Consider the following 25,037-nt stretch of genomic DNA (forward strand, 5'->3'; position numbering starts at 1 on the left):
CCCAGGGGATGAGCCCACTCTGGGGCTGGGAGCTGATAATTCCTGCCTTGTTCTGCGGGGCTGTTCCTGCCCAAGGCCAGGATCTTGGCACAGCACTGAAATCCCAGCAGGGGAAAGCAAAGGCTGCTGAGGCAGGAGAGCAGACTGGGGTGGGAAATGGTTGTTCTGGCCAAGGATGTGCTGAGGGTTTTTCCTGGGACACCTCTGTCCCTGTTCCCACCCTGCTGCAGAGCTGCTGCTGGGGCTGCTTTGGGATTTGGGGCATGCCCAGCCCCTGTGGGGAGTGGGATACAGGAGCTGGGGGGGTTTGGACCTCAATAAAAAACCCCAGTTCCCTGCACAAGGATGAACTGAAGCTGCTGCAGCCTCTGCCCCAGGTTTGGTTGGTGTTGAACAAGCCCCAGCTCCAGGTTCAGCCTGAGCTCCCCAAAATCAGGGCAGAGAAGCCCAAATCTCTGCAGAAACAGGACTCAAACCTCACCAAACAGCTCCAAAGCCTTGGTTCATCCCAGAACCCCTCCAGTTATTTCCATTTGGATACAGTTCTCCCCTCTCCAGAAAGGATTTGGGGGAAATCTTGCTCCCAAATGTCTCTGTGAGCTTCCTGGGCTTGCAGAAAAACAATTTGGGATGAGAGCGTGAATGATCTACACCCATTATTTACATCCAGCCAAAATCATGCAGGATTGGATTAAATCTTGATTTAAGCAGCCCTTTTTTTTTTTTTTGTGTGTGTGTGTGTGTGTGTGTGTGTGGTTCTGAGGTTTTTGGGGGGTCATTCTATAAGAAAGAGGATGTTTTCCTGTTTGGTTGTAAAAAGCTGCTCCTGCTTGGTGTAACTGGATACTTTTCTGAGGAGGGAGCCTGGTGTATCTGGGGACATTTATTTAGGCAGCTGTGTGTCTGGGTGAGAAATTTTTGTGTGGTTTTATTCTGGTGGGAAATGGTGAATTTGGGGTTTGCAGGGTTGATTGATCCTTTTGTATTTCTGACTCGAGTTACAGGGAAATGAAAGCAAGTTTAAAGAGCAGAAAAGTGGTTTTTAATGTTTTTTGATCAGTTAACACACTCAGAATATGCTGGATAAGAAAGCAGACAAAGTAAATGTCTCAAATCAGATTTTGCATTTAAAACTGGTTGATTCATTAAGTGGAGCATTAATTGTGCATCATGAATTACACTTCTGGTCACCATAATTACAGATCTTGGTCTCTCAGGTTGAAGTTTTACTTGCAGATTGGAAATTGTGCATTTCTCCTTTGTACTCCTGATTTTTTCATTGACTTGCTGAAATTCAGTCACTGTTAAACTGGAATAAGTGAATTAAAATCCTTGAAATTGGAACAGAACCTTAAGATCATGGAGTGAAACATTTGAATTAACTGAAATTAAGATGTTTTCTTTGTCCTTGTGAGAGAACCAAACTCTCCCCAAAGCTGTGTTTGCACTTTTTTCTGGTTGTTTTCATCACTGACTTCCCTGAAATCATTGGCAGCCATGTCCTGCCTACCTGGGCTAACAGGAGCTGTTTAAAATTAAATAAATTTTTCAATTTTAAAATTAAAGCCTGGCCAGAGGTTGGCATCAAATTGCAGGTTTGAAATCTGGGTGGTTTAAAGTATTCAATGTTTAAAGCTACTTTATAGAGCAGCATTAATTGAATTTTAATGTCGCTGAATTGAATCCTTGGGCAGCTCAGTCATTAATTCTTCCTTAGCAAGTTTGGGCATTTCCTGGTGACTTTGATGAGCCCAAATCCTTTATTTTTGGGTTTCTCTGGAGAGAACTGAGCCAGCTGGGAGGATCCCACCTCCAGTTTGGAGGCTCATGCCAAGGTGGATCCTCAAAGGAGCATCCAAATTCCCTGGTGCCAGACAGGGAGGGAAGGAGCTGTGAAAGCCTTCAAGAAAGATTTTACCTTCCAACCTTCTTCAAATATCAAATAGCAAATCCCAGCCCTGCTCTACCTGATGGCTCAAAATCTGATGCTGCAAATAAAACCACACAATCATGGCATAGAACATGGGAAAGGCTTCATTTCTTCCCTTCACCCCCAAAACTGACTTTCCTTTGTTGGTACAAGTCAGGGCTGAGGTTCCCAGCTCCCTGTGGTGTGCGCACAGCACTGATTGGTCTCAGGATGGGAAATGGGAGAGACTTTTGAGCCACCCTGCAATAAATTAGGGTAATTTGCCCATGCTGATGGTCTCATCCATTCCCTTGCCCGTTTTCCTGTGGGTGTTTGGAGAGGAAAGCCTCCTCTCAGCAGTTCCAAAATCAATGTTTTATTGTGTGTGTGCCATTGCCAGGCTGTTTAATGGGGTCACAGAGTGCCTGCCCTACACAGCTGGGCTGGGTGTGCTGGATTTGGGGGGGAATTCAGAGCATTCAGCAGGTGTGGGGCTGCTCCTGCTGAGTTTGGGACTCTGCTTTTCATCCTCTCTCTGGGTTGGAGCTGGAACTCTTCACCAGGTACCCCAAAACCACAGAGTGTCACCAGTGTGGGGGGTTCAGAGAGGCTGGCAGAGGGGAGGTGTGGATGGGATGTTGGGCAGGAATTGTTCCCTGGCAGGGTGGGCAGGCCCTGGCACAGGTGCCCAGAGCAGCTCTGGCTGTTCCATCCCTGGAAGTGCCCAAGGCCCGGCTGGAGCTCCCTGGTCTGTGGAAGGTGCCCATGGCAGAGGAGTGGGAATGAAATGAGCTTTAAGGTCTCTTCCAACCCAAACCAGTCTTTGCACAGATTTGTGGATTTGGGAAGGGGAAAGGTGTCTCAGCAGGACGTGCACAAATCTGCTCTCCAAATCTCCTTTCTCAGTATAGAAATCCAGTCCTTTCCATGGCATTCTCTCTTGCCTTGCTGCTTTAGAACAAAGGTGGCAGCAGCCCTGGGAGCTGCCTGGTCTCCAGGTTTTCCTGGATTTTAGGAAGGCCCTGGGTACCTCATAAACATCAGGGGCTGTGGGTGTGCAGCATCCAGCATAGCCCTGCTCCCACGTGGGGAGCAGCTGCTGGAGCTGTACCACTTCCAGGCAGGAATTCCTGGCATTTCTTGGCAGGAAAAAACGTCCCAAAGCTGACTTTCCACTCCATGGCACTGGTCATTCAGTGGAAAGGCAGAACTGTAAAACAGGAGCAGCTCTGGTGCTTCTCCTGAGCTCTCCATGCACAGCTTGGTTTTTCCCTCTGGTTTCCTTCCCACCCTATTGGTGTCCAGAGGAGGAGGATGGAGAATGTGGCATGGTGCAGGTGACAGGGAAAGTTTTGGCTTTGATAAATTTCTCCATCCTTTTTTAGATGTAAAGCAGTTCTCAGATGGGATGAACTCCCTGAAACGTGGTGAGGAATCTCTGCTTGGGGTGCTTTCATCTCTTGCCCATCAGCTGCTGTTCTCCACCAACACAAAGAAAATAAATCAGCCAAACTCTTCTCCTGAAAGAAAATAAATCAGCCAAACTCCTCTCCTGAAATATCTTTTTTTAAAAAGACCTTTTAGTGTTGCCTCATCGCATAAATCAACTTTATTTTCCATGAGGACTCGGGTTTGCTTGTGTGCCCTCCCTTTGGAAGAGGGCAAAAATACAGGAGCCTGGAATATTCCCAAAGGCAGGGATGGAGTGCCATTCCCACAGGCTGAGATCATTCCATTGATTGCAGGAGGGTGGGAATGACATTGTGCAAAATCCTGCTGGGACCCAGCGCTGACCAAACTCCACTGGGATGTTCCAGCTCTGACTGACCCATCCCAGAGCCAGCAGGGAAATGCTGGAATCCCCATCCCTGGAGGGGTTTATGGGATGTGGGGACATGGTTTAGTGGTGGGTGAGTGGTCAGATTTGAGCTTTTCCACCCTAAATAATTCCAGGATTCTTTATCAGGGAATAATACTGATAAAGTATTATTTACTTTATACTTAAAGTATATAGTAATATATACTATATAGTACTCATTTTTCAGGGGGAATGGAGGAGCAGAAGGGCTGAGCATCCCTCTGGCAAAGGGGAAGGGAAGCAGGGAATTCCCAAGAACAGGAATGAAGTGCACAGAAGTGGCAGGGACCATGAGTAGGGCTGGGAGCAGCTGCTCCTTATCTCTTCCTGAGCAGGCACATCAGGGAAGATAAAGTAAAAAGGGAAAAGATAACACAGATTGAGTCAGCCTGGCTCTCAGAGGGAGCTTTTTCCAACCTATTTACTTGTCACTGGTGATTTTAGACCAGCCTGTGTGTCTTCAGAGAAAACCAAGGGTTTTTTTCCTTCCTGTTTCATGCCTTGCAAAAGGGAATCTTTCTTCCAGCCATGAATTTCTGGCATTTCTTGGCACGGGGGGAAGGTCCCAAGGCGGGTTTGGTGTCACTGGGTGCCAAATGCCACCCCACATCTCATGTGTGTGTGAGGCTGGAGGTGTCTGGTTCACCACCCACCAGTGGCTCCTCCACTTTAAAACCAGCTCAGGGTGTGTGTTAGTCATGTTTTAATGATATTGGAATCAGCTGCTCGTGGCTGTTTGAGGAATTCCAGCCCAGGGCTGTGGATGTCTCGGTGGGATGGAGCAGGGAAGGAGAGGCTCAGCACAATGAGCTCATCCTGCCTTTCCTCTTGCTCAGCTCATCATCCTGCATCAAGTTTCAGGGATTATTCAGTGGTTGTAGCTGGGAAATGAGATTAAGGATTTGGTGCAGTGTCCTGAAAGTTTCTGTTGCTCTTCTTCCACTGCTGTTAACTTCAGGAGGAGCTGCTGGTGTGAAAAATATCAATGCTGGCTGCTTTGGAGTTGAAAAATCAGTGTTCTGGGCTTGCAGTGGCAGAGCTGGGAGCAGGGGCTGCAAGACTTTGTTGTGGCACTGTGGGAATATCCCGTGGCCACAGCAATCCATGGGACCCAGCTGAGTGCTCCAGGAAGGCTCAGGGAAGCAGGAGGGATTAGCAGGGTGCTCTGTTACCCTTGGCATCCCAGACTTCTCCCTGGGGACACCTCCTGGGCTGGTGTCACATTGTAGGCAGTGAAGGGAATATCCCAGGGCACGGAGACAGGGATGCTTTGCTGATATTGCTGCTCTGGAGCTGCTCCCTGCCCTGTTCCTGGGGCTGTTTTGGTGCTCACCCCCACAGCCAGGGCTGGGGAGAAGCCCCAGGTGGAAGGAAACTCCCGATCCTGAGCTCTGCGCAGCGGCCGTGACTCAGCAGTGGGAGCAGCAGCTCTGCCATGGATCCTCTCCTGCAAAGGGAGCTCCAGGTGTGGGTTTCATCAGCCAGCTCTGGCTCCTTCTCCTCCTGGGGCCACAGGTCCCTCGCAGGCTCCATTTCCAGGGGCCACAGGTCCCTCACAGGCTCCGTTTCCCTGGCAGAAGCTCCCGGGGCCAAGGTGTGTTTTGTGTCTGATCCTCCCGAGCTGCTCTGGCATCTCCACTGGGAAATGGAATATCAACAACAGCAATTTAATGGCCCTGGCTGTCAAACAAAGCAGAAATATTTGGATTTTAAGGGAGGGTTGGCACCTTTTATTGCTGGAAACAGGATGTGATGGTGCCTGTCCCGTGTTCCTGCTTCTCCTTGCCTGCCCTGTGGGTTTGGGGGTGCAGAGAGCAGCCCTTTCCCCCACAGGGCACCCAGACCCCACAAACAGAAAAGCAGAAAAGTTGTTTATTACCTGTGTCTGTTCAGTGAAATCTGGGGTGGATTTCCCTTCTCAGCCAAGCCCAGAGGCTCTCAGGCCATTTTTGGGTTAATCTGTCACATCTCTGAGGTTCTGACCAGCAGCCACCACCCTCTGGCCTTTCTGGAGCCTGGTGTGTGGTGAAATAAAGAGAATTTTAATGGCATTTACTGGAAATGTTTGTTGGCTCTGGAGGGCAGAGCGCTCTCTATCAGCCCAGCCTGTGTCCCCTGGGATCTCATTCCCTGATTTTGTGCAAAATTCTTCTTCCACTGCTCACTTGAGCTCATCTCGCTCTGGGGTGTCCCATTCCTTCCCCGGGAAGGGAACTGGGTGGAGGAAAGAAGTTTTGCGTAACAAAAAACCTGCATGAAACGCTCTGCTAATCCAACCCCCTTTGGCTCCAGAGGGATTTAAACATGTGCTTGTAGTTAATCAGGTATTTAAGTGGTTTTGTGACTTGGCAAGCCTGAGAGGAGCTATCCCAGAGGAGGAGGAGAGCAGAGCCGTGGCCTCCCAGCTGAAGGGTTTGGAAATGGGGGTGTTGAGGGCAGCAGTGCCCGTTTGGGGTGTGGGTTGAGTTTTCTGTGACTCAGTTTCTCCTTTTGTCCAGCTCTCTGCAGGGAGCTGGGAGGCATCAAAGGCTCCCCAAAAGGCAGTGGTTTGGTGAAACAGGAGTTGGGGTCAGTGTTTGTCAGTAAATTCATCTGAGGGCACAGGAAAGGTCCTGCCAGGGGCTGTTAATTCAGAACTGGCACATCCTGCACAGGATTCACCCAGGGTGAGAAAGGATTTTAAGGGAAATCATCTCCCTCACTCTCTTTGAAAGCTGCTTGGGGAACTCCCAGCTCTGTGTGGGGCTGCTCAGGAGAGGTTTCATGGGGTGTGAGGGAGATTTTCCCCTTGCCTTATGGATTTCACCCCTCTGGGACAGCTCAATCTGATTTTCATGAGGTGTGAGGGAGATTTTCCCCTTGGCTCATGGATTTCACCCCTCTGGGGCAGCTCAGAGAGGTTTCATGGGGTGTGAGGGAGATTTTCCCCTTGCCTTATGGATTTCACCCCTCTGGGACAGCTCAATCTGATTTTCATGAGGTGTGAGGGAGATTTTCCCCTTGGCTCATGGATTTCACCCCTCTGGGGCAGTTCAGAGAGTTTTCATGGAGTGTGAGGGAGATTTTCCCCTTGGCTCGTGGATTTCGCCCCTGAGCAGGGAGATTTTCCCAGCTCAATCTGATTTTCTCGCTGGGTATTTCTGCTGGGATTGCTCTGGAATTTGTCTCCACTTAACCACCCAGCATCACGGCACTGATGTTGTTGTGCAAAGTGTAGATTATTTAACCACACAAGGTTTTTTTAATTTGTTGATTTGACGTCGCTTTGAATCCCATTACAGGGATCTGCTTTATTAATGGACTTTGTCCATGCTTGAGATTAACTGGGGATGCTGGATTTGCAAATGAAAGAATTGGAATTCATGTTGTCCATATTAATTACTTGGGTGATGCTGGCTTCCTTGGGGAAACCTTTATTTTTATTCCACTCCTGTTGCTTTGTCTTAATTCAGAAAATGAGTTTGGTGCTGTGGGATTGGGTTGGTTTTTCTCCTTTGCTGGAATTCCCTTTTAACATTTAGGAAGGTACTAAATGGTTTCATGGAATAGGCTGTTCTTGAGGATAGATATTAATGCAAAAAATGGACAGGGAGCTTTTATTTCTATGTTTTGTTCAACCCTACTTTCTCCTCTTTTACTTTGAGCTAAAATCTCTCTGTATCTTGTTCCTTCTAAATCTTTACCTTGCAAAATCTCCTAATTCCTGCAGTGACACTCAGCCAGATTCTTGTGCTGAGTAATTCCACTCTCTTTGCTGGTAAAGAGAGTGCTCCTCCAACCCAGGCTCCTACAATGGTGTAAATGGCCCGAAAAAAAAAAAAAAAGCTTTGGCATGATTTTATGGGAGTCAGCTGTAATTTGTTCACTTAAATTGTCTTTTTGTCATGCTTGCATTATTCCACAGCAGCCAGTTTGGAGAGTTAATTGAATATTTGTGTCTCTCAAAGATGCCTTCAATTACTTCCATTGAATAACTCTGGGAGAGAGCTGTGATGAGGAATCACTGATGCTTATTTTCTGTATCAGAAATATCTGAGCCTTTATTCCAGCACCTATTAAAGGATGCCAAAACATTCCTGGCGTCTCCCACCCCGAAATTCCATCCCTTTGAAGCAGAGTTTAGCATCCATTGAGCATTAACAATGCATCCCTCCATGGCTAATGCAATAATAATCAGCTCAGGGCTTGGAGGTGGGAGCAGCTTTCAGAGAGCAGTTCTTGGGTTGCAGCCTCTCATTGTGTGTGCAGGAGTGGATTGATTTCTGCTGGGTCCAGGAGGTTCCAGGTGAGGCAGGAACATCATTATTGATGCTGCAGCTTCTGGGGGAGGGTGTGGGAGTGTTTTCCAGGGCTGGGCATCAAAATAAAACCCCTGGATATCTGTGGGCAGTCCCCACCTCAGGATTTTTGGCTGCATTGATCAATCCCCCAATATTTTCAATTTTTTTTTTCCCCATTGTTGGATTGCAACAGCTCTGCTGGCTGAGGAGGGCAAGGGGAGCCATCAAAAGCAACATTTTTGGAGTGGATAAAAAGGCAAACGTGTTGTTTCAAGTGAGATTTGCAATTCCTCCCGTTTCTGCCTGCTCCTGGCAACAGCAGGTCAGGATGGGCTCAGAGAGGGCTTTTAACCTGCTGTACATCAGGAGACCCACGCTGACCCCCTCCTGAAGCCTCTCCTGGTGACAGCTGCTGGGCCAAGACCGTAAATCCTGATTCCTGCCTAAGCAGAGCCTGGCTTAGAATTGATGGCAGAGCAGGGTTGTGTTAATTGTGAAGGGAGGGCAGTTTGGAGAAGGTGCCTGGATTAGAGGGGTGAGAGGTGAGGACTCCCAGTGCCTCATTTGCTCTGTTAGACCAGGGCTGAGCTTTCCTGCATCCTCCATCCCATCAGCCAAAGCTCAGCTCCAGCAGGATCCAGTGTCCTGTCCCAGGCACAATCCCTGACAGCAGCTGGGGACCATCTGGCCCAGCTGCAGAGCATCTGTTCTGCCATGCTGGGCTTTCCACAGCCAAATCCTGCTCCTTCCTTGCTGGGATCTGTTCCTTCTTCCCTCTCAATTCCCCTGAACTCAGAGGACCTTCATCACCTGTGAGACCCCTGCCCCTTCCCCATTTTATAAGCTACAAGGATGTAAAATTTGGTGGATGATTGGTTGATGATTTATGACCATGATTTATATTTTTGTTTGGGTTTTTTTGGGGGGGGTTAGTTCTGGTGTTAGTTGTATGTTTGTTTTGGGGTGGTTATAGAATGATGATGACAGTTGGTTATTGTTTTTGATGCTAGGAAATATAGAGGAAGGTTAATTGAAAGTGTATTGATGATCAGTGATTTGGATAATGTGGGGATATAGGTTTAACAGGAGTGGTGACACCAGAGTCCCCTGGGGAAGGACAGGGGTGGCAGGATGGACAGGCAGCACCAGCCTTGGTGCCTGTTTGATTCATCCCTGAGGCTGGGCCATCTGGGTGAGGGGTTTGGGACTCTTTTCCCAGCAGAGATGTTTGCAGGGGTGTGCAGGGCTGGGGTGTCTGGCTCACGGAACGCTGGACGTGGAGGAACAGACTGCACCAAGGGCTCACTGTTGATCCAACAACTCCCATCAGCTGGAGGGGGTGTGGGGAGCCTGGTCTGTGATTCCAAGCAGGGAATTGTGTGATTGGAATGCTGCTCTTGTCCCAGGAGCTGTTCACTTGCTGCAAGCCCAGACACCGGGGCGGTCTCTCACAGGCAGTGGAAATGATGAGGGTGAGTGATTCCTCCCCATCTGACAGTGCCATCCTCCACTTGTGAATCTCTTCCCCTTTCCTGCAAGGATCCCAGTTCTGCTTTTCTCTTTTGTTCCTGTAAATACTTATTTTAGGGTTGTTGGTGGATTTACTGCTTGTGAGGGCAGGGTAGGAGAGCTGCACGCACAAATAGAAATCTTTAGTGGCCATCAGGCATCTCCTGTCACCTCCCAAGGACAAGAGTTGTCTGAGCCTCGGGTTACCTCTAAAAAAAACCCATGGGGTGCTGAAGCAAATCATAAAAATCTAACTAATATGGATGGGTGATCAGCTGCAGAACAGATGGGGCTGATTTGGGCTGGGAGAGGGGGCAGGAAAAGCAGGCAGAGCTCAGTGCTCGCTGTGCTGGGAAACAAAGGTGAGAGCAGCACGAGGGGGATTTTCCTGCTCCAGCTGCCTCCACGCTGAATGTCTAGGATCAGCTAATTAGAGGGGCTTTTCTTGGCAGGTAAATGAGAGAGACAAGCTCATCCAGAGACTGAGTCAGCCCAGCTGTCTCCAAGCAGGATGAATCACCATCCTCATATGAATTGACAGCACGCTGAGCTTAGGTGGCAGCTCTGGCTCCTTCCCTGACAGGAGATAATAGGCAGCCTCTTCTCCAAGTCCATTTTCCAGCAGGGATCTAGAAGGCTTTTGCAAGTGAAAATGAGTAGTTTTTTTTTGCAGTTGGGAGCTGGCAGCACAATGTGGTCGAGGCTGGGGCTGATCCTGGGAATCAACCCTGTGCTGGGGCAGGAGTTCCTCTGCAGCCCTGAGAGCTACTGGTCCCAGGGCAAAAGCGATGAGAAATTGAGAAATTGATGAAGATGATGAGAATTGATGAATTCTGCTCCTGACCTGTGGTTTGGATACTCCAGGCAGCACCTGGGATGCTCCATGGAGCTCTTTGGGCAGACACACGAGGATGGAAATGGCAGATTTGATGAAATTGGTTCTATTTTCAATTAATGCTTCACTGCAGAGCTGTGAAGGGGAGGCCCAGCAGCCAGACTGGAGTTAACAGGGTGGGTGTTGTGCAGGGTTGATGCACGAACCTTTTTCTTTGGGTTTTAGCCAGGAATGTGTGGGGCTCTGGGTGGAGCTGAGGGGGTGGGAGGGTGACCCCTCAGCTGTGCTTTGCTCAAATCCAGCTTTTCCTGCCTCTTCCCTTTGCAGGAGGAGAACTTTGTGGCATCACTCTCCTTGGGAGGGTTCTAAAGAGTCCCTTGTGCCTCTGGCAGGCTGGGCTGTCACCCATCCATCCGGGAGCAGCAGCAGTAAGTGACAAGTGCCACCAGGAGCCATCTGGTGCAGGCTCTGCATGGCCAGCAGGGTCCTGGCTTGGGGATGGAGCCCCAGCTGGAGCCCCAGCCCCAGGCTTGGATGGAAAACCAGGGTTTGGGCAGCTCCTGCTGCTTTGGGAAGGATGAGTGGATGAGATTTGGGGAGCTCGAGGCAGAGTTGGGTTAAAGGCAGTGGTGGATGGGAATTGTTGGAGTTGTTCAAAGCAAATCCTGGAGTCACCTTACCCAAAGAGAGCTTCCAAGCTTTTCCTGGGATCCCAGTGGCTCTGTAAATCAGCAGAGCTGAGGCCATCCTCATTAAACATCCTCAGGCACTCTCCTGAAGAAATGTTAACTGTGATCTGGCCAAATTCCAGTTGGAGTCATTGCCTTTGCCTGGCAGTCTGAAATAAAAGAGCATTTTTCTGCAAATCTCCTATTCTCAGTTGTTTATTATCTGGCTGGCAGCATCACATCTCTGCCCATTAATCCATCTCTCCGAGTTCCTCCAATTCCAGCCTCCTGGAGGGGGTTCAAGCTGCCACCATTTTTTATTTGAGTCAGTCTGCCAGGGAAATATTTGCTCCTTCCCTGAAGCATCGACTCCCTTCTCTCACTGCACCCTCAGCGCTTCAATGAGCCATTTGTGGCTCCCAAACTGATATTAACTCTGTGAAACAGAAAATACCCCACATATTTAATGCTGATTTCACTCCAGGCTGGTGGGTTGGACATGAGATCTGCAGAAGCAGTTGCTGGTTTGTGTGGAGGTTCCCAGGGTGGCTTTTGGGACCCCCATCCAGGTGTGCTGAGCTCCCAAATGCTGCCTGCCCTCCTCAAAAGTGCAAATTTGATCATCTCTGTGTGCCTCAGGGCTGGTTTTTCTGTCCCAAAATATGTTGTGAGATCATTACCTTTGGGGTGCTTTCTCTCTCTCAACCAGAAACTGATTCCTGCCTTAAAAATCTTTTTTGGGGAAGAGTAGGAGGAAGTGGTTGGATTTTCCTCACAGGACACAGGTTGTGTCCAAAATGCAGAACACAGGGCTCAGTCCCATCCCACCCCTCTCTCTGAGCTGACCTCCCTCCCCACACTAATCCCACCTGCTGGGAATCATTTTTCCCAGATAATTGGAGCAGATGATGGATGATGGAAAACTGAATTAATCCTTCCTTCCTTCAGTGCCTGACTCTTGTTTACAGCACCAACCTCCCTGCCTGGAAATTCAGGATGCTGCCCTGAATTTCGTGGAGATAAAGGGGTTTTGGAAGAGGTGCTGGCCAAACCAGCAGCTCTTGGGATGTTTGTGAGCAGCTGTGATGAGGTTTTTTTTTGCACAGGAACCTCATTTGGGCAGCAATAACTCGGTGTTAGTGAAAACAACAACAGCAGAAGCTGCTTTCTCAATGCCTCCTCACAGGGACCTGCTGCATTTCCTCCTAATTACAATTCAATTTGCAGTGATAAATAGTTTAATAAGCAAAAAATGGGCTTGGCTGTGGTTGGTTATGGCTCTGTGTGGCTTGGGGGATGCTAGGGCTGGTGGAAACACAACTTGGAGCTTCCAAAGGCTCCAAAAAAAAAGAAAAAAAAAAGCTGCAGTTTTGGACAGCAGAAAGGATTAAGTTGTTATTTTACATGAGGGAAAGAAAAGTTGGGGATGCAGCTCCCAGATGTTTTCCTTGAGTGATGTTGGCCTGGAGAGTGATGGGTGAGCTCTGAGTTTTTGGGGAAAAGAGCTGGTTTTTGGGTTTTGCTGCAAATAATGAGTTGGGCACAGCATCCCTGTGTCTCTCACTGGGCTTGGAGTTTTCTTTTCAAAAATAATTGGGTTTTTTTTAATACCTTTTATGGCTGTGGCTGGGGAATTTCTGTTGCTGGCTGCTGGAGGAACACGTTACATTTATTTTCTGCTGGATTTCTGGATATAAATTTCAAATTCACCCCTGAAAGTGCAAAGTGGGATAGGTGGTTGGGGTGGGTTTTTTTGGGTTTTTTTGGTTGTTGTTGTTGTTTTTTGGTGGGTTTTGGGGTTTTGTTTTGTTTTGGGTTTTTTGTTTGGTTTTTTTGGGTGTTTTTTTTTGGGGTTTTTTGTTGTGGTTTGTTGTTGTCGTTGTTTTTGCCTTTTTTTTTAACTGATAGCTTTACACTGCTGGATTTGCAGAACACTCCTCCCATGGAGACTCAGCTGGTTGGTGGCAGGAAGTTTTCCTTCCAGTGGATAAGGATGGATCAGTGGTTTGGCTTTCAGCTTCCTAAAGCTGGAAACAAATGGGATAAACTGCAGAGAATTCATGGGTGATTTCAGTTTGAAAATTCCCCTTTTTCCTGCAGAGATGTTCCCATTTTCCTGCCACACCTGGACAAAGCACCTCAGCAGAGTTCAGAGGTTTGGATCCACTCCTGAACACCCCTCAAATCTGCCCTGAGAAAGCCATGCCTGGCTCATAAATCCCACCACTTTAAACCCTTGTTTATTTGAAATCTGCACTTGCCATCCAGGTAAAATCCCCTGGGAAAAAGGAATGTGCTGAAAAAAAGTGACTGGAGCCAGATGCTGGGCGTTTTCTGCAAAGGCAGTGATGGGTGATTTGCTGCTGACAGCATGAACTGGTGTTAAGTTATTAAATTGCAGATGAGCTCATCACTTGGCCTCGAACAAGTTTCAGCCTTCAGAGGCTTTAAAATATTGTGTGTGGTGGAAAAGAGACAGTGCTGGTGTGGCAGAGAGGTTTGGGGAGCAGCTGAGAAAGACATCTGTGCCTAAAAAATGTGAGTACCAGGAGGGAACGCTCCACGTGGAAAATGTAAAGTTCTCCCAGGAGAGAGGAGGAGAAATTCTCTGATTTATGAGCTGGGCTTCTTCATTTTAGCTGAGGAGAAAATGGTGAAGAGTTTTGAGATGCTTGAAGGGGCAAGATGCTGAGCCTGGTTTGGTTCTGAAGGTCCCAGTGAGTTGTCCCAAGTCCCCAGATTGGCCCTCTGGTAGTGCCTGGTGTTTGCCATAGATCAGGGACCAAATCCAGCTTTTTATCTGATGTTTGCTTAATCCTAAAGCTGAGCTTTACCCAACTGGGAAGGTGACATCCATGCTGCTGTTGGTGCTCCTCTCCCTGGAAAAGTGGGAGTTTCCTTTGAGCACCTCCCTCCACAATTTCTATTTCTTCTTCTTGCAAACGAGACCAAGCTCTCTCCATGCTGAGATTATTATTTTTTTTAAGTACAAAAAGAATAATTTGTATAAATTTGTAAATAGTAATTTGTATAATACAATATATATAATTTGTATACTATAATATAATTTGTATAATTTGTAAATAGTAATTTGGCAGAAGCCGTGGGACAGACCAGAAATCAGTTTGGCCACTTGATTTTCCCAGCTGGGCAGCCTCACACGTGTGTGGTTTTTAACTGCCTCGGCTCTTTTTTTACTGAATAGCCTGTTTGCAGTCAAGGAGTTGGTGTTAACTCAGGCAGTGCTGCGGGGCTGATCCTAAAAATACCAAGGAAACCAGTGGGATAAACACTTGTCACCTCGTTTGTGGCCTGAGCTGTAATCGCTGTAATGTGAGATCCCTCGGGCTGTTGTGTCTGAAGGCACAGTAGATTTTTTTTTTAAGTGTAGATGTTTATTTTCAACCTGTCTGAAATCACAGAGCATCCACACCTACAAGCAATGTGCTTTCCCGTGGGGTTTTTGGGGCTGGAGCATCTCTGAGCTCAGGACAAGCTTTAATTTATTGCACGGTGCCAAAGTGTTACTGGCTTGTGTTTGTCAAAAGGGAATTCTTTGTGCCAGGTGCCACCAGCTCCATCGGAAGTGAAAGAAGTTCAAAAAGGAATAAAAAGATTATTTGGGTATTATACACACGAATATATTTGTGGTGAAAGGAGCACACTGTGTATAACCCCTCCCCTCCCCATCCCTGTGCACTGATGTATTCCATACGGGGAGTTCTCTGCTAAAATTCCTCAAATTATTCAGCCTAAGAATTACAAACCATAGAAATCATCCTTGGAGGGGACCTCAGGAGGCCTGGCCCATCCCTGGGGCAGGAGCAGCTCCACCTGAACTGCTCCTGACACCACCTTGTCCAGTCTCCACTGGCACAGCTTCCACTCCCTCCCAGTCAGTCTAACCCAGCATTTTGCTCTTCCCTCTCTCCAATCCATCCTCCTGTTTGCAGTGCTGCAGTTTTGGGCTCCTTCTTCCCTCCCTCCCTGTGCACAGCAGCTCCAGAACTCCTCCAGTGTGGTGGTGTTTGCAGGGATCCCAGGGCGAGGGAAGAGATGAGAATCTTGACTCCATGTTTCAGAAGGCTGATTGATTATTTTATGATATATATTATATTAAAACTATACTAAAAGAATAGAAGAAAGGATTTCATCAGAAGGCTAGCAAGGAATAGAAAAAGAATGGAATGATAATAAAATCTTGTGACTGACCACAGAGTCTGAGCCAGCTGACTGTGATTGGCCATTAATTAGAAACAACCACATGGGACCAATCACAGATGCACCTGTTGCATTCCACAGCAGCAGATACACATTGTTTACTTTTTGTTTCTGAGGCCTCTCAGCTTCTCAGGAGAAAAAAATCCTAACAAAAGGATTTTTCATAAAATGTGTCTGTGACACTCCAGTGCTGCATTTGTTCTCCAGCTGCAGCTCTGTGTGATGTTCTCCAGGGTCATCTTGGATTTTATCCTGTTGCAAGAGTGTCATTGACTCAGTGGCTTTATGAGGCTGATCCTGCAGCCCTAAAGCCTCTTTGCAGAGCAGGTGAAGGCCAGGAGTGCAGCTTCCCTCAAGGTGACACAAGGTGTCCCATCCTTCTCTTTGTCACCAAAACTGCGGGAAAAACAAAAGCCCTCCAACAACATTTTCAGTGGGAGCTGCTGGGGATCATTTCCTCCTCCATTCAGGGCTGTCTTTAACAACCTCTGGCTTTTCTGTCCCACCTAACCTTGCTCCTTTGCCCTGTTTCCTGCAGGATTTAGGGATGGAGTCCACCTCTCTGGATGATGTCCTCTACCGTTACGCCAGCTTCCGAAACCTGGTGGATCCCATCACCCACGACCTCATCATCAGCCTGGCAAGATACATCCACTGCCCCAAACCAGTAAGTGCCATGGTCTCCTCATGCTCTGGGGCTGTGCTGCCTTGGCAGACTGGGAATGTGGAAAATCCTCCCAGTTCTGGATGGGTCTGGACCAAGAGGATCAGGTTTTCCAGCTGAGCGAGTGATATTTGGCTAATGTTGGTACTCCTTCTGGCTTGTGTGTGGCAAGGGATCATCCATGGGTGGATGGACCTGCAGGCATCACTCTGCTGTGTTTGCTGCTAATAACAGGTCTTTAATTTCCTGTGAGAGCATCTGAAGGGATGGAGTCATTCACTGCTGCTTGTTGTGGATGTTTTACTCAGTTATAGCCTCCACCAGTGTTTGAAAAGGAGGGAAATTGCTTTTTCTTAAAAAAAAAAATTACCGATTTCTTTCATGTTGTGAGGCAAAGCAGCAAAGGTGCTCTTTGGGCTGTGGTGTGAGTCTGGCTCTGAAGGGCTTCATAAAACTCTCTGCCCACAGTAAAAGGTGTTGGGAAGGGTGGAGAGGACACCAGGGACCCAAATCTCCATTTTCAGAGGCAGGGATGGCTCTCCATGTCCTACAGCATGAGAGCGAGATGGAGCCACACCCCTGTGCTGTGCAGGGACATCCATGGATCCCTTTTCCTGTGGAGAATAAATCCTTTCCTTCCTCCTCCCCCATGAGCTGGGGAAGTGGAGAAAGCTGCTCTCGTGCCGGGCGCGTTTCCAGGCAGAGAGGCCCCGTTCCCCTGCTGAGCTTGTCCTTTTCCAGAGCCCTGTGACTGAGCTGGTTTCTCCTCCTGAGGGTGGGAGCCATGGCAGGAGAGCTCTGGATTCCTCATAAAACCCTCCCCGAGGCCACTCCTGGGCCTGGAGCTGCTCCAGTGCAGAGCTCCTGCTCTCCCCTGTCCCCCTGCAGGTTTCTTTTGGCACCAGAGGCTGTGCAGGAGGCAGTGCCAGGGTCAGCAGGGAGATGCAGAAGTCCTCGTTCCTCTGCTCAGCCCTGTGAGGCACATCTGGACAGCTGTGTCCAGTTCTGGGCTCTTCAGGGCAAGAAGAGCTCCTGGGGTGGGGCCAGAGCAGGGGGACAAAGAGGATGAAGGGACTGGAGCATCTCTGACAGGGAAAGGCTGAAGGAGTTGGGGCTGTTCCCTGCTCAGGGATGAGGGACCCTCATCCCTGGCTGTCCCTGTGTGCAGGGACCCAGCAATGGGACAGGAGGAGTGGGCAGGAACTGATGCCCAGGAAGCTCCACCTGAAAATGAGGAGGGATTTCTTCCCAGTGCAGGTGAGAGCTGGAGCAGATTGTCCAGAGGGGGTGTGGAGCCTCCCTTCACTGGAGAGATCCCAGAGCTGTCTGGACACAATCCTGGGCCATGTGCTGGGAAATCTGGGGCTTCCATCTTGATAATTCTGGGATTCTGTGCTGGCAAAACCCCAAATGAATCAGCCTGTGCAGCACCGAGGCTCTTACTCTGCAGGAGATGCTTTCTGGATGCCCTTGGTGCTCTCCACATCCTTTGCACAGCTCAAAGCACCACACCTGGATTGGATGGATGGATTGGATGGATGGATGGATGGATGGATGGATGGATGTTGCCTTGGAGAGGGAAGCAGGGGTTGTGCAGGTGACAAAGAGCAACTCCAGCAGCAGCAGGGCTGTGCTGCAGCTCCTCATTGGTGGCTTTGCCTTGCTCAGCTTTGGGTGCCACTGGCTGTGCTTTAAATATTTTTTGGTTTTTTGGCAGCTGAGTGAAAAGTAACTTCATCCCAGTGTTTCGTGGTGGTTTCCTGAGATACTGATGTTCTCTAAGTCCCCAGAAAGTTGCCTGCTTTAGTCACCAGGGTTATTTTCCAGCTCCCAGCCCTCTCTTCCCCCAGACTTACTTCACTTTGACAGAGCCTTGGCACGATGTGTGAGAGAGCAGGAGAACGCTCAGGGCCAGGAGAGCTGCAGAAGTTTTGGCTTTTGCTCTGCATCCTGTGCCACAAATATACATAAATATATATGTTGAGGCAGCTGGAAGCTTGTCCTTATCCATGCAGAGGTGGATGGAGCTGGCCTGGAGCCTGGTCCCTGTTAACCTTCTCTTTTAAATATGTCCCTGCTCGGGGTTATGGGGTCCTGCTTCCCTCCTGGAGAGGCTCTCCTGACTCTCTGTACATTGCTTTTTTCATTCAGCTTCTATTTATACCACCCTTAGCTTAAAGGTGACCCCTTGGTCTCTCCTCTGAGCTAAAATAAAAGTTGAATCATTTTTCCAAGCCCTGGGTAAACACAGCCTGAGTCTGTATGGCCAGGAAAAATTGGCCTGGGCTCCCCAGCATGGCTCTGGAGCTCAGGGGATGCTGATTCCAGCCAGAAAATCCAAACCAAAAGCTGTAACTTGTGCTGGAGGAGGCTGGAGTGCTGTGAAGGAGGAATCTGGGAGGTGGCAATGTTTGGGTGAGCTTTGGGTGGGTGTCCAGGAAGTGGTGCAGGGCTGGATTGCCGCTCCCAGGCTCTGCTGAGATCCCAGCCTGGCCCATGGGTTGGGGTGTGAAAGGAGCCAAGGAAAAACCTCCTTTGCAGATCCTTTGGAAGTCAGGGCTTGGATTTGGTCCCATTACAGATGTGTTCAATGCTGTTCAAGGAAACCCAGGTCCTGGAGTGCAGCTCCTGTCACCTTTGGGGTTCCTGAGGCCTCAGAAGGGGAGGATTTGCTGCTCAGGAAACTCAGATGGTGCAGGAGGTTTTCCAGCAAGGGAAGGGGAATCAAAGACATCTGAACAAGTGTGTTCTCTCCCATGGCCAGTCTTTTATCTCCCTGCCTCTCTCCTTGTGGGAAAGGTTCCTTGGAGAGCAGCTCAGCTCCAAAGCCACTTCCCAAAACCCAGTGCCAGGAATCTGTGGGTGCTGCCCTCAGGGTGATGTCTGTCTGTCTGTCCCCATGGGCAGGAAAAGGGGACAAAACACCCCAGCAAAGCCATGTGCTGTGGGATTGCAGCAAACCTCCTGCAGTGAGAAGGAGCTGGAAACACAAACTTTGAGTAAGGAGCGAAGGGCCCCCATGAAAAATTCACAGCTGTCCGTGCCAGCAGGGATATCTGGCCCTGAACTATTGGAAAATTAAAGCAATTCCTTTTTTTTCCACACACCAAAGCCACGTGTGGGGATGACTGATGGCTCTGATAGGGAGTGAGTCAGGCTTCCCTCCAGCTTGAGGACTTGTTGGATTTGGGATAAGCACTGGGGGAAAGGGAAAGTGGAGCTTGGGCAAGGCTGGTTTGGGGCTTGTGTCCTTGTACTGCAACCCCTGGGATGTACCTGGGAGCTCCTCCAAGCCCTGAAGGTTGCCCAGAGTGAGATTTTGGCTTTGCTGATCCCCATCCTGCTGCTTTCTGGCAGGGCAAGGCTGGCAGAGCAGCTTAACAAAGCCCCAGCCCAAAATCCAGCTTTGCCTGGCCATTCTCCTGCAGCTCCTGGGGCAGCAGGTTTTTTATCCAAAAAATGAAACAAACTATCCCTAATCCAGCTTTTTGTGGCCATTCTCGTGCTCCTCCCAGGCCTCAGGTGGAAGATGTGACCCTGTTCAAACACAGGGGAGTGGATCTGGGCAGTTACCTCAATTTGAGATTGAGATAATTCCCTGTTGTGTGCAACAGGGAATATCATCCTCATCTTCCCCACTGAAATTCAAGATAAATGGGGACAGGGAGAGTTTTTAAAGCTCTTCTAAGCAGCTGGAGAGTGGAAGCAAAGTGGATTTTGCCCTGGGTGGATGGAAGCTCTGTTTTCCTGTCGTTTGAGCAATTTCTGTGTGGCTCCTTCCAGAGGGGAGGCACCCTCTCTTAGGAAAAAAAGAAAATAAAGAAATTAAAGCAAAGAGTTTTTGTAAATAGGGAAGGTGCCAGGAGGCTTTCCAGTGATTGCTCTTCCTCGATGGCAGGGACTGGGATTCCTGGCCGAAGTCCAGCAAGTGATTATCTCCCAGTTTGGGCTATTTGGGGATTTCTAAGAGCTTTATCCCACCCTTGCCATCTTCAAAGAGCTGTTGGGTAATTTGCTAAATCCTCCTGATTTCTCTGTCACTTTCCTTTTTCCCCTTGCCATCCATCCTGCCGGGACAGCTCCTGGGTCTGTATCCGTGTTTTCACATCTGCTTGGAGCACTTGGAAGTGAAATTTCCCCTCTGCATCCCGGAGCTCGCGCTGGGAGAGCTTGGATACCCTCGACTGCTCCTTCCTCACCTCTTTTTCCTTAAAAAAAAAATTGGAAAATCCCCATTTGTGCTGTGCCTGCAGAGCAGAGGTGGTTCATGAGCTGGAGCTGAGCCTTGTGCCCTTTCCCTGGGATTCACATTAGGAGGGAACAGCAGGGACTGGATGGGAGGGGGTCCTGCCACCCCTCCCCAGGCTCCCAGGGCTGAGAACCCCCAGGGAAGGACAGAAATGTCACAGAAATGTCCCAGGGACACTCCAGGGACACTCCTGCAGCTGGGGTGGGCTCTGCTTCCCGTGGGATCCCAGCTGATCCAGGCTGGGAAAGGCTCTCTGGGATGTGCTGAATTTGGGACATAAATAACCCAAAAATCCACATCTGGTTTCATCCTGGGAGGGGATGGGGGACAGAGGAGGGTGAGTGGTGCTTGCTGGGATGAGACCTGCGGTTCCAAGGGGGATTTTCCCTGAGAAATTCCAGTTTTCCTCTGAATTTCATCTTCCCTGTGCATGCTGAGGGGGAAGGCAGTGCCGTCTTTCAGGAAAGGGAATGAAATCTTGAAATCAGAGGACAGAGTGGAACAAATGCTCCAGAAAGGAGATATGATCAAATGAAATTGAGAAAACCACAGAAGATTTGAAGTGGAGTCACTACAACCAAGTACACTGAGAGGAAATGAGGTGCAGTGAAAAGGACCAAAAATTATCCCCACTGAATTCCCTAAAATCAGGAAATAAAGGTAAACAGAGACAAAAGAGAAACAGAAGAAATGAAATTCCAAAAATAAAACAAACCTGATAGGAAGTGAAACAAGAAAAGCAAATGGGATGACATGAAGTGCATAGCAATGCCCAACTGATCCTCATTTAAATCAAGATTTCATTCCCTTTCCTGAGAGTGCCATCATCCCCTGAGCACTCTGATTCCAGTGGGTGTTTTTCTCTTTTTCTGTTGTGCACCAGCTGCAAGGATTAACCTGTTGTTTGCTGAGATATTTCCAGAGTAATGAGTAAATCCAGAGTAATCTCTCCTGGATTTTTAGCTGCTCCCTTTGTTTCATGGCAGCTCTATCAGTAGGATACAGATGGATTTGGCATTAAAATTTAGCTGCTCCAGTGACCTTTCCAGTGGCATCTAAGTGATCTTCCCATAATGATTTTGTTTGTAGCACTCAAGTGGGTCCAATTTAGGAGTGGGGATGCTCCCCACACCTCAGGCAGGTTTTTAGGGCCTCACAGAGCAGGAAAATGCAGCACACACCTCCCTGCCATTCCCCACCCTGCTCCCATTCCTCCTTTTCTATGGAAGCTGAGCTGGGTACCCTCCAGCAGCTCTCAGGGAAGATTTTGATATTATTTTTTTTTGCAATTTTATCTTCCCATGTCCCCCTCAGGGCCATCTATCACCTCGGATTTTATTGCCTTCTCTAATTGCTTCTGTGAAGTCCAAGTGCAATATTACTGCAGGATGCTGTGGAACAACTTCCTGAGCTGCTGCAATCCCCTTCATCTCCTGCTCCTGCCTCTCCTGATAAGCCCTATTGTACATTGCTTTTCATTTTGGTGTGTCAACACCGAGGCTGAGGCTCTGCACTTTGGCCTTTCAGCAAAGCAGATTGGGGGGAAATGTGCAAAATTGGGTTCCACTCCTTCCCTTTGTTTCTACAAATTTTGCCTTTCAATCTTTCTGCCACTGCTGCAGCTTCACCAGCTCCTAATTTGGGCTAATTCAGGGTTTAATTGCTGGGTCCTTGGTGCTCTGTGGTTGTCCTAAGTGAGCACTCAGTGCTGCTGGGATGCCCATGGGTTGGTGGTGGCAGAACTGGAATTTTAAGAGTTGCAAAGGAGCAAATCCTCTCCTGAGAGCTCAAGAATGAACCTGGCTGGTGCTGGAGGGAGGTGACCACCCCATCCCTGCAGCCGGGACATGAAGGGGAGCTCTGACAATCCCACTCATTTGCGGTTTCCAGCTTTGCTAGATTTGCCTGGAATCAGAGGATTTGGGGGTTTGTTCAATCATGAAGTTAAAACAATTGCCATGCTCACTGTTGGGTTAATGTGATGAAAGCCAAGGGTTAATGGGACCTCCTGGAGGCAGGCCAGGCAGGTCCCCTCAGGTGACAGCCTGGCTGTCCCTGCAGGGCCCTCCTGCCCACAAGTGCAGCCCAATCCCATTTTGCACCAGTTGCTGCCTTTCTCCCTCATTGAGTTTTATGCTGCTGTCAAGCAGGACTCCACAAAATGTTAATTTTGCCCTGGCACGGAGCCCCTGCCATCTGCTCCAGGACACCTTCAGCTGCCAGAGTGTCAGGCTGCTCCAGAAAGGTGGTGAAGGGCCAGAAGTGCTGCTCAGGGTCTGTAATCTCACCCTGCTCTGCCGCTAATTACAGCCACAACCTTTAATTATTCCTACCTTTTTCAGTGCAGTCCTTACCTGCAGACCTGGGTTTGGAATTTCACTGCATGGTTTTGTAGATGGCTTTGGGGTTTGCCAGGTGATGGATGGGATGAGTTTTCTGATCAGCATCTCCAAAATTCTCCTTCCTTTGCAAAAAGGTTGCTGCTGGATGGGAAATTTAGTGGGGTTTCTAATAAGGTTTTATCAAAGTTTAATTTTTGCTTGATGGAAGATTGGTTCTTCTCTTTAAAAAAAAACAAACCAAGCTTTTTCTTTGGCTTTTATTTCTGCTACTTCAGATTTGACCTCCTTTTCCTCTTTTACCTCTTTTTCCTCTTTTACCTTCTGTAAGAGGGAATTTTTGGTGGTAAAACCTCTGTCCAAGCAGACCAGAAGGAAGGGAGTGAGGTTTCTGCTGTGAACAGCATTCCCTATCCAAACAGCATCTGGAGCTATTTGCTGGGTTTGCATTGTTTCTGTGCAGCTTTTATGGCTTTTATTTCTGTTTCTGTGCATCTTTTAACATTCTCTCAGTAGAATTTCCCACGAACTGCCAGAATTTCCTCATTTTTTGTGTAGTTTGAGATGAAAACTCACCTGAAATAGGTGATGTAGGATCTGATTTGATGCTGGGCTCTGACTGTGTGTAAGTCCTGTGGCTCCACAGTGATCATTGCAAAATATGACCAAAAAAAAAACCCTCATTCTTATTAAAATGGCCTTTATTAAATTGCTTAAGTTCCTCCTCTAATTTGGATTAAACCAGACATGATTTATTTTCAAAAGCTTTTCTGCTCTGAGCTACGGGGTGGTCAAATTGATCAGCCCTAAAGCCACGTTGTCACTTTATTTAGAATTTATTTTTGGGATCTATCACTGCACTATACCAACATCTGCTTCCCTTTGGGCATGACCCACATCACCCCTCATCCTACATATACCAAATCCTCTTCCCAGAGGAGCCTGAAATGAGGGAAGGGGAATTGTAGCAGCCTCATGGTGATATTTTAAGGTGATATTTTAAGGACACCTGGAGAGCTCTTCCAGGGGGATTTTTCATGCTCTGCCCAAGGAACTTGGCCATGAAAGAAGAGGGATTTGGGATTAGAGGTTTGGGGTTTGGGATTTGGGGTGGATCCCCCCCTGCACACCTGGATGGGGTTGTATGTAGGAACAGTCACCAATCCCTGCGTTCCCCTCCTGGGTTTTGGGATGTTTTGGGGCAATGGTGGATTTAAATCTTTTCCCACCTCCTGATCTCACAGGATTTGCTGGAGAAAACCCCATTAGGACTTGCAAAGGGAAATCTGGGACTGGCTGCAGCACAGATGTCTGCAAGCAACAATAGGCTGAGCTCAGCCCCACGCTCTGAAAGCAGAGGGGGGAGGGACAAAAAGAAGAAGAAAGGGAAGGGAAAAAGGCAAAGCAGAAAATCATGAGATGACTTCAGCCCCTCGTGACAACATCAAAAGGGAAGAGTCGTAAATTCGGATCCCATTAAAGCCGGGGGGAGCAGGAAAAGCCATTTTGGGGCTGCAGCTGCAGGTTTGGGGTGGGCAGAGCTCTGTCCTGCGGTTCATCCTCTGTGCACTGGGGGTGCTGGACGCAGATTTCCCTCCCTGGTTCCCTGAGACCACGGGGTCCCTGCAGTGTTTGGGGTCTCCATTCCCACTATGGGCATCTCACAGGGTGTGAAGCCCTCACACATGGGGCCATTTCTACATTTCCTCTGTGTTTTGCTCTCATCCTTTCCAAACCCCCAGCCCCAGTCCCTGGGGATTTGCTCTCTTTGCCTCCTGCTAATTTGGGATAACTGATTGGATACACATTAAAGCCATTGAGGATTTTCTCCCCTGGGGCTTCCCAGGGCATGTCTCATTGTTTTATGCCTTTGTTTTACTGGGTAATAATTTATCATTGTGAACATTTTTTTTGTCTTTCAACCACTTGAAAAAAGAGGTTTTCGCTTAATAATCCAAACTATTATCCTATTGTCCTAGCTGATCATTCAAGACAAAAAAAAAAAAAACCCAAGGAGGAAGATTTGGAAGGAAATCTCTCATTCTCTTTATTTTTAAGGTGTGAAATAGGTCATGTTTTAAGGTTCATTGTCTGCTGAGCTGCATGAAAAGCAAAAATCTTGGCTGAGGGATCCCCACACCAAATATTTCCTGGGCAGGGAATGGGGTTCTCAGGATGAGTGTGGTTTGTGCCTCAGTTTTGCTCGTGCCTCACAGCTGCAAATCCTGCAGCATCCAGAAAGGGATATTGCAAGTGTGAAAATTCTTCTAAAGGAACCACAAAAGGAGAGGGGGGAAAACCCCCCAATTTTTAATGGATTCAGGAAAGCCAGGGAATTCTCATTTTTAAGATATGCAGGACAGCCCGTTTTTATTTAAGATTGATTGTGAGTGACAGAAATGTGGGAACTGTGTAATAACGCTGGGAAAAAAAATTTAATAAAATCCTGTTGCTTCCTCGCAGCCCCCAGACAATGGCTAATTGTTCTAATTTGGGTCACTCCCC

At 48.4% G+C, this 25,037-nt stretch overlaps 1 protein-coding gene across 2 annotated transcripts in view; it reads left to right on the top strand.

Moving 5' to 3' along the window:
• Window positions 1–25,037, top strand: part of LRRC75A (leucine rich repeat containing 75A) — a 54,431-nt gene that overhangs the window by 7,236 nt on the left and 22,158 nt on the right. For both annotated transcript variants that reach the window (XM_031060634.1, XM_031060635.1), the window contains exon 2: window positions 15,819–15,947. In XM_031060634.1, coding sequence (XP_030916494.1) covers window positions 15,819–15,947 — 129 coding nt within the window. The remainder of the gene's footprint in view (window positions 1–15,818; window positions 15,948–25,037) is intronic.

The sequence above is a fragment of the Geospiza fortis genome, unplaced genomic scaffold (assembly GCF_000277835.1).
Source record: "Geospiza fortis unplaced genomic scaffold, GeoFor_1.0 scaffold425, whole genome shotgun sequence".
NCBI classification, from domain to species: domain Eukaryota; kingdom Metazoa; phylum Chordata; class Aves; order Passeriformes; family Thraupidae; genus Geospiza; species Geospiza fortis.